Source organism: Oryza brachyantha, chromosome 6 (assembly GCF_000231095.2).
Source record: "Oryza brachyantha chromosome 6, ObraRS2, whole genome shotgun sequence".
Classification (NCBI taxonomy): Eukaryota; Viridiplantae; Streptophyta; class Magnoliopsida; order Poales; family Poaceae; genus Oryza; species Oryza brachyantha.
This window is the reverse complement of record NC_023168.2, coordinates 1050198-1059920: the sequence shown is the minus strand read 5'-3', so window position 1 is coordinate 1059920 and position 9723 is coordinate 1050198. Positions and strand designations below refer to the sequence as shown.

The window sequence follows — 9723 nt, the reverse complement described above, 5'->3', positions numbered from 1 at the left end:
GAGTTCCCCTGCCAGCAACCGCCTCCAATGCTCTCCCCAATGATGCCTCAAACTAAGTAATGGCAATGGCTAAAGTAGAGGAAGCAGCTCGATACTGCAAGAAAAGGTCATTCCCTCGTTCTCGGCCTAGCCCATCGTAGGAAACGCCTCTTATGGTCCACTTGGGATGTTAAGGGGAGCTTGCCTACAAAAACACCATGTAGGAGTGCGCAAAACAGAAAAGGTGAAGGCATAATCATGATTAGGTATTTTTAAACTTCTCAAATGGAACAATGAAATGAATACACTGAAAGTTGAGAGGTTAATTTCTTGTTGAGGAGCATGTTTTTTAAAAACATATGAGATAATTTGGCGTGTTTTTATCCTCTACTTTGATAGTACACGTTGCCGCACTGACCGTATGATGTTGGGTTTCTATGGATCAATCCTCAATCTCAATGGTACAAGTTTTAGAGACGGTCACCACGTCTATAGAGGAAAAAAGTTAACACACATTTTCTTTGCCTTCTAGATGTGACACAAAGAGGATAAAACTTTTTTTTACCTCGCTCCTCGGTCTGTATCTCAACTTCTTGGTACGTGTTTGTCCAACAAAAAGATTGTATTACCTGTTCAGATGTCAATAACTTGAGAAGAAATATTACAATTCCTAGCCAATCGATAAATGTTTAGGTTTTCTACTATGATATTGCTTTTTAAAAAAAGGTAGTGAGCAAGTAGAGTCTTTGTTCCAAGCATGCATGATATCAACACCAACACCTTCTTGTGAAAGTCCTTGTTAACTAAGTAATGGCAACGACCAGAGTAGAGGAGGCAGGCAGGCAGGCAGCTGGATAGTGCAAGAAGGAAGCCGGTCGCATTTGTATTTTGAGTGAGATCGATCGACCCGGGAGTGGAAACGAACGACCGGTCCAGGATCTGGCTTGCGCAAGCGCCCACGAAATCTCCCGGGGGGGAAGAAAAAAAAACGTCGCTCTCGCGGCGTGCGGGAAGCGGCAACCGGCCGGGCGGCATCCCGCTTCCCCCGGGTTGCACCCTCCCCGCCCTGGACGACGCACGCCGAGCGCGCGCGCGCGCGGCGCCTGCACATCACAAGGCGCGGCGGCATCTGCAGGAGCGTGAGAGCGTCCGATGGGCGACGCGGACTCGCGAGATAGCCCGCGTGGTGCTCGCTTAGCTTTAGCGTAGGTAGGGTAGGGGCCGGGGCGAGGTGTGTGGCTCCATGCCGGTGCCGGGCCAGTCTGCTCCGTCCACCTGTCCGTGCGCCGTGCCTGCCTCGGCTAGTCCTCACTGATGACTCGGGGGTGAGAGCGAGAGGATCGTGGGCTCCTCTCGTTGCTTTTACGTACCTCGTCGTCCTGTTCCATCGTTGTTTCTCTGGAGGTCGTCCGTCGCACAGCATCTAGGTGGAATGTAGCCTAGGTAGTAGCATCATGCAGGGGATGGGTGTGCTGACTTAACGGGTCACGGGCCAACAAAATCAATGGTACCGGTAACCGACGATACTGTGCAGTCTGTGTTGTTTAGGCTAGATTTTTTTTCCAGATATTTCTATTTTTTGGTATATTTCGCTAGTTTAATAAATGAAAATCGGAGGCAAGATTTGGGTATCAAATTAATTTTAACTAGTCCCTGCAAAATTACACTGGGAAACCCCACATCGATTTCAGCAAGTTCAATACTGTAGCCACCTCTAAATCATTTGTAAATAACTTAATAATTAATTCATACCATAGTTACATATAAACATATGCTACATAATTAATATTCGGTCTCAATATTTTGAAGTTCATGCTGTAATTGACTATAAATATATATAGTCCGCTCTATTCTCACTTCTCTCTTATCTCCTTAAAATATTTTTACCGCTGGTTTATAGTCTACTGTTGTACCCGCTCTAAGCATGTCAGGTGAAGTCGCTGTACTTGAAGTGGAATTAACATCAAGTAAGCATAAAAAAACCCCTGATAGACAAATAATTGTCAGTAATAGAAGTGAGAACGGAGTGAAGAATGCGATTCAAATGTGGGATTCTCTGTTCCTTGTGTATCACATTTTTTTCCTTTTGTCGCGGGGAGGCGTATTATTATCTTTTTGACAAGAAAACGAGAAATCAAAATGGAGAATGTACGTAGCCACGTAGGTGCACTCCGAAGCTGGTGCTGATCACTCAAGTTGATATTACAAAAGTATATATCTATAAAATCCGATAAGTATATAATATTTTCTCTATATTTTAATAGATATCGTTTTTGCCCTTTTGTTACGTGTTTGATTATTCATCTTATTTAAATAATTTACGTAAAAGGGTAAAAGTTTAAGTTATAATTAAAATACATGTATAATATTTCCAATTACAACAAAATAAATAATAATTACATAAGTTTTTTAATAAGGTAAAATAATCAAACATATATTAAAAAAATCAATGTTATTTATTAAAAAGTAGGATGAGAATACATATAAGTGAAACCGGCGGCGAAAGGGGCGATCTGGGCCGTCGATCCGAGTTCCGGAATGAAATCGGGATATTTCCGGACTCGAGCCCTTTTTATCAACGGGGGAACAATGGCGCAGGCGAGCCGAAAGCGGCGGGTTTTGACGATGACGACGGCCACTCCAGTGCGCGCCTCCCTTGAGGAGAGGTCAGGGACGACGCATCCATCCACCCCCATCCATCCGTTTCTGGCCTTTTCTTTTCTTTTTTTTCTCTCGCTCGCGGAGGAGTCGTCGGACCACGAGAGAGGCCGGGGCCCCAGCGCGCAGCCACGCGGCGCCTCGACGCGGTCCACCCGCGGCGGATTCCCGCTGAATCCGTCCAAAGCTCGCGTCGGTCGATTCGGCGGCGATGGCGGGATGAGAAATTGAGAACGGGTGGTGTGACGACGCCGGCGGCAGCGAGAGGCCCATCCGCGCGATCGCAGAGACGGGTGATGCTTTTTTTCCAGAGAGATAATCGACGACGCTTTTCTCCGTCCTCCCCGGCCCATCGAATCTCCTGCTGTGAGCGGCTGCCCTCGTCCCAAGTCACGCGGATGGAGGAGGGATCCGTCCGAAATTCGGATGGCGTGCTTTCCGCCTGCGCTTTTCTGACCCATGCAAATGCAATCGAGCAAGCCATTACGTACTATACCCGCTACTGTTAGTACTGTAGGCACCGAATAAACCCATACCAAGGCCTTGTTCAATTTTGAAAAAAAAAATCACATCAAATTTTTGGGTACACATAGTATTAAACGTAGTTTAATTATAAAATAAATTTTAGATTTCGTTTGAAAACCGCGAGATATATCTTTTGAGTCTAATTAACCTGACATTAGTACGTGTTGGTTACTGTAACACTTATGACTAATCACGGACAAATCTTCCAAGTCTAATTAATCCGTCATTAGCACATATTGGTTATTGTAGTACTTATGACTAATCAAGTCCTAATTAGGCTCAAAAGATTCGTATCACGATTTCCCTCGTAACTGTATAATTAGTTTTAATGTTCATGTATATTTAATGCTTTATTTAAGTGTCCAAAGATTTGATGTGATGTTTTTAACAAAAATTTTTAGAAACTAAACAGGGCGCAATCCATAATCAACAGTGTAGCTAGAGAGGAAATGGACGATGACGGAGGAAAGGGTATACGTACCTATCGTATTTTCATTTGTCTTATGCTTTGTAAGCTAAAATTTGAATTTTAAATTTAAAGTAGTTTTAGGACTTTTTTATTAATTTATTTGTAGCCTTTATTTTTATAGATCACCTTAAACACGTATATAAAATTTATATTTATAAATTATTTTTCGTAACAATGAGAACCATTTAAACCGACAAACTTATATTCTGACTCATCGTCTGCTATATTGCCATGGATCGTTGGTTAGTTGGATATGCCATTATCTAACAGAATTGTCTGAGATCTTCTAAGATCAACTGTACTAGAGCCCCTGAACAAAACTCTTAAATTAAGCTTAAGATCTTGGGCTAAGAAATAAGGTCCAGTAAAGCTCATACTAGAGCCCTTAAAATAGGGTGATCTCCAAATCTCACCTTCGACCGTTTTCTCCTACATGAGCAATTTTTTTCGTATCTCCATATGCACCTACTTCTGATCCTAAATATAAATTAAAATTTCAAAAACTAGAAGATAAAAATAAAATTATATAAATTTAACTAATTAAGTCGTATGTTTGGAAAAATTCTGGCTCCGCCACTGTTAACGTGCCCATCCTCTTCCGTCTTTACTATGTTCCGTCTCTGTTACATGTGACTGAAAACCATGTCACTTGTGTTCAGATTTCGCCCAAATCACCTGTACGTCATTTTTAATCCCATCCTCGTGCGGAAAATCCTATATAGAAAAGCAACACCACCAACCATGCATGCTGATTTTTTTTCTCCATTAAAAAAACAAGAAGCATATGAAATTTTAGGCAGGCGGAGCCTAGCTAGAGTGGAAAAACGCAAACGTTTCCCCGCAATTCAAAGCTCTTTATCCCGTGCAAAACCGAACCCTGAAGAGAAGAAAGCTGCCCATTGTTCCGCTTATTCCACGGATAAGAGTGAATACACTAAGTAATATAAGTGGCTATAAAGTTTATCACGTCATATTTATACTTATACAGAGAGAAGAGATAAAATAAGATAAAATAAAAACGAGGTATAAAATTACAATTGGTTACGACACAAACTCCAAAATATTAAGTGCACGCATAATATGTAACTATTGTACAAGTTGTCTCTGTGTTATGTCTTAATGATACGTAAAAATTTTAAAGCCAGTAGTCACCTCTTTTATTGACCTTGTTCTAAGCGAAACACCATGTTTATGAAAAAAATAATTTATAAATAAACTTTTATATACGTATTCTTATTAATCTTTTAGATAAAACTGAAAAACAAACTTAAAAAACCCCTCAAAATCAACTATAAATAAAGATGAGCGAAAAAAACCACAAGAAGAACTAGGTGAAAAAAAATCCGGCGCGGTGGAGGAAGCAGCAACAACTTGAATGAATTATGAATCGGTTCAAATCTCGCACTGCGACTGCGACTGCGACGGCGCCGCAAGCATGCAGCAGATCGGTCGACCACCTGCTGCAGCGCAGCGAATCCCACATCCCTATTATTATTCGTATAAACTGCATCCAAAACCTCCCACAAGTCCGATCTCGCGCGTCCCCCGCCGCCGGATCACGCCCGGACGGCCCAGATCGTCCGTCTGCCTGGCTGCTACCATCATCGATCGATCGATCGTCCCCTCGCCGCTGCACCAACCGCACGCAGGCGCCGCGCGCGCAACAGAACAAGAGAGGGATCAAAGAACGTGACCCCCCCCTGAGGATTTGAAGCATTCAACAACCATACGCTACGCCTACGCCCAACCCCAACGTGAGAGAGAGAGAGAGAGAGAGAGAGCCCATGTCATGCGCAGTACTGGTGGCGAGTATACTACTGCTGCCAAGCGGGTGTGCAGCGATTGCCGGGCGGTGTCCGCGACCCCAACCACCACCGGCCGCGCGTCGCTGCGGCCGGGGCCCCGGTTCGTCAGGGGTCAAACCGCACCTACCGCCCGTTCGCGCGCGTTGGTTCGCGGACGCTAAAACGGAGAGAAAAAACGCGAGAGAGGGGAGAGTTTTTACGTTTTCGTGGACGCCCGCCGCCGCCGCCACCAACAGAACGGGGCGGGGGGTGGGGCCCATGGGCCGAGTAGCCGGCCGGCCCGCGAGGGGGCGCTATAAAAGCGGCTCCACGCCCACCCGCAACCCTCGCATCCAACGACGCGGCCGCGCATTTCGCATCTCTCCCTCCCCCTCTCTCGTCGTCGCTGCTCCGCCTCACGATTGCCGCGGCCGTCGTCCTCGGCTCCGACGAGCTACCGGCGAGGGGTGCCACCGTGCGCTTTCTGCTGGTGGTGGTGGCCGCCTTCGTCGAGGCTCTGTCCTGACCGCCGGCGTGGGGTGCCCGAGCTCCACCACCGGCGACGACTCCTCCTCCGCCGCGCGCGCTCCCCCAGCCTGCTTCGTTTGCGGGGGTAGCCGGGGCTCCGGCCTCGGCGGCTTTCAAAGCCCCCTTCCTCACAACAGGATCCAAAATCCCGTCCTAGAGTTCTTCTACCTCCCGTTCCAGAACTTTCTCTTTTGGCATCCTTGATACAATCTTGCCCCTCCCAGTTTTTCGTTTCTTTGTTTCTTTTGTTTCTTTCGATCTCTTTCTTGTTCTTGCTGCTGATAGATCGATCCATCCATCCATCCACCACCTCACCTCATTCTTTTTCGTTTTGATTCTTCGCCGCTAACGCCACCCAAACAGACAACAGATTTACAGGAGAAGAAATAACAACAAAAAAAAAGGCTAACTTTTTTTCTGTGGATTCTAGCGTTCTCCGGTTGTGACGAGATGCCTGCGCTCGCCGTTGACGCTGCCGCACCTGTGGCGCACGCCTTCGCGGCGTGCGACGCGGCACGCTTCCCCGCGCCGCTGATGGGCCCCACCGCGGCTGCCACGGCGACGGAAAAGCCGGACGCGGCCGCGTGGTCGGCCGACCTGTCGTCCGCGCTGTACAACGTGGACGGCTGGGGGGCACCGTACTTCTTCGTCAACGATGACGGCGACGTCGCCGTGCGCCCGCACGGCGCCGCCACGCTGCCCGGGCAGGAGATCGACCTCGCCAAGGTGGTGGCCAAGGCCGCCGGCCCTCGCGCCGGAGGCGGGCTGGGCCTGCCGCTGCCGCTCCTGGTGCGGTTCCCAGACGTGCTCCGCCACCGCGTGGAAGCCCTCAACGCGGCGTTCGACTACGCCGTGCGCTCCACCGGCTACGGCGGGAGGTACCAGGGCGTGTACCCCGTCAAGTGCAACCAGGACAGGCACGTCGTGGAGGACATTGTGGAGTTCGGCGAGCCGTTCCGCTTCGGCCTGGAGGCCGGCTCCAAGCCGGAGCTGCTGCTCGCGATGAGCTGCCTCGCCGCGCGCGGCAACCCGGACGCCCTGCTCATCTGCAACGGCTACAAGGACGACGAGTACGTCTCTCTCGCGCTCATCGCGCGCACCATGGGGCTCAACACGGTCATCGTGCTCGAGCAGGAGGAGGAGCTCGACATTGTCGTCGAGGCCAGCCGCCGCCTCGGCGTGCGCCCGGTGGTCGGCATGCGCGCTAAGCTGCGCACCAAGCACGCCGGCCACTTCGGCTCCACGTCGGGGGAGAAGGGCAAGTTCGGCCTGAACGCCGCGCAGATTCTCTCCGTCGTCGCCAAGCTCAAGACCCTTGGTATGCTCGACTGCCTCCAGCTCCTGCACTTCCACATTGGCTCCCAGATCCCGACCACCGGCCTGCTCGCCGATGGCGTCGGCGAGGCCGCGCAGATCTACTGCGAGCTCGCCCGCCTGGGCGCCGCCATGCGTGTCATCGACGTTGGTGGAGGCCTCGGCATTGACTACGACGGGAGTCACTCGGCGCAGACCGACATGTCCGTGGCATACAGCTTGGAGGAGTACGCGGCGGCCGTGGTGGCCGCCGTCGGCCGCGTCTGTGACCGCAAGGGGGTCGCGCATCCCATCATCTGCAGCGAGAGTGGCCGCGCGCTGGTGTCGCACCACTCCGTCCTGGTGTTCGAGGCCTTCTCGGCTTCGCCGCCTGGCCGCATTGACCCGGCGACGGGCTACCTCCTCGACGAGCTCACCGACGACTGCCACGCCGACTACCGCAACCTCATGGCCGCGGCGGTGCGCGGCGACTTCGATACCTGCGCTCTCTACGCCGACCAGCTGAAGCGTCGCTGCGCCGAGCAGTTCAAGGAGGGTGTTCTTGGGCTGGAGCACCTCGCCGCGGTTGACAGCCTCTGCGAGATCGTCGCCCGCGGCATGGGCGCCGCCGAGCCGCCGCGCACGTACCACATCAACCTGTCCGTGTTCACCTCCCTGCCGGACATGTGGGCCATCGGCCAGATGTTCCCGATCATCCCGATCCAGCGCCTCGGTGAGCGCCCTGCCGTCGACGGTGTCCTCTCCGACCTCACCTGCGACAGCGACGGCAAGGTCGAGCACTTCATCGGCGGGAGGCACAGCCTGCCTCTGCACGAGCTCCCCGTCCATGGCACCCGCGGCTACTACCTCGGCATGTTCCTCGGCGGCGCCTACCAGGAGGCACTCGGCGGGCTGCACAACCTGTTCGGCGGGCCGAGCGTGGTGCGCGTGTCGCAGAGCGACGGCCCGCACTGCTTCGCCGTCACGCGCGCGGCGGCGGGCCCGTCCTGCGCCGACGTGCTCCGCTCGATGCAGCACGAGCCGGAGGTGATGTTCGAGGTCCTCAAGCAGAGAACCGACGGCGCCACCGCCGCCGCCCTCGCCAGAGCGTTCGGCGCAATGCCGTACCTGTCGTTCGACCCGGAGGCCGCGTCGATGGCCAGCGGGGAGAGCAGCGGCATGAGCAGCGACTCGGAGGGGTCGGCCGCCGGCGTGGCCGAGGAGGACGATGATGAGTGGGAGTTCATGCGCGGGCTCACCGTGTGACTGAAGCCGCCATCGCCGGCTTCTTCATGGGAGGGGTGGTTCTTGCACCTCCACCTCCCCTGTACCTGTCCCGCTGGTGATGTTTGTTACCAGCAGTCGTCGTCGTCGTCGTCGTCCCCGTCGCCGATGGTAATCTCCGCCCAGTGTGTTGTATCGTGTCATGGTCGTTGTCGTCGGGCGTCTCGTCGCCGTAGTCTCGCCGGAGTTTCTGGCGCCACCTTTTTACTTCGCAAGCGTCAGTGTCCACTGTTTCGCTTCTTTCAATTCCAGAACAATAAGATGAGGAACAAAATAAGTCTTCGTTCGATTATTAATTGCTTCATTTCATTTCCTGACAAATCTTTTCAACCAATGTTCGTCAAATGCAATGAGATGAGATCATGAGAATGTCGTTTTTGTTTCGAATCTGTCGAAAAGATTTCATCTTTGAGCAGCAGTGGATGAGATGAGATGAGATTGGGATGTGTGGGGAATTGGTAGGGGCGTCTCAATCTCCTCGATCTCCATCCCCTCTTGTCCATTCCGTTGCAATTCTCTCATGAAAAATTCAACATGGCAAGGACAATAATGCTACTCCAGTAACATCCAAACGTCCAGAAAAGATTTTGATTTTGGCTTCCTTTGTGTCTCTGTTGCCGTGATTCTTCCGTTCGTTTGCTTCGAAATCAACCAATCATTCATTCAACCGGCTCGGTTCTGAAGGAAACCTCGAGCAGTGCCTCCATTTGTCCCATTACCTTTTTCAAAAGAAGATCAAAGATAACTAACTATTCTGCAATTGCATCTGCCTGCAACGTGATTCCAAATGCGTTGATGAGGATAGAAGAAGAGGAAGAGTGGAAGAAGAGGCGGGAAAGAAACGGCCACCTCTCTTCTGTTTCGTCTCCTACGTGCGGCTCACCTTCCTCGCCGTGCATCCGTCATCATATTTTCGGAACTGATAAATCATATTGTTTCGTGCAAATAATTTTTTTGTATTTTCTCCAAAATCAAATAAATATATTTTTATGGTTTAATAGTTAATGCTCTATTAATTATTCACCCTGTTTTAGATTATAAGACTGTCTGAAATTGCCTAGTTTCATACGTGCTAATGCATCTAGACGCATATGTAAAACATATACATTGAGACGAGAATGAATCTGGGTAAAACCAGGAAATCTTATAATCTGAAATGGAGGGAATATATGGCAATGAGTTGGCTTGGACTGTGTTTTTAAA

At 50.5% G+C, this 9723-nt stretch overlaps 1 protein-coding gene across 1 annotated transcript; it reads left to right on the top strand.

The window, feature by feature from the left end:
• The first annotated feature begins 5776 nt into the window (after positions 1-5776).
• LOC102707319 (arginine decarboxylase 1) lies at positions 5777-8816 on the top strand. Its single transcript, XM_040524849.1, has one exon. The coding sequence runs from the start codon at positions 6394-6396 to the stop codon at positions 8500-8502; it is 2109 nt and encodes a 702-aa protein (XP_040380783.1). The 5' UTR covers positions 5777-6393; the 3' UTR covers positions 8503-8816.
• The last annotated feature ends 907 nt before the right edge of the window (positions 8817-9723 follow it).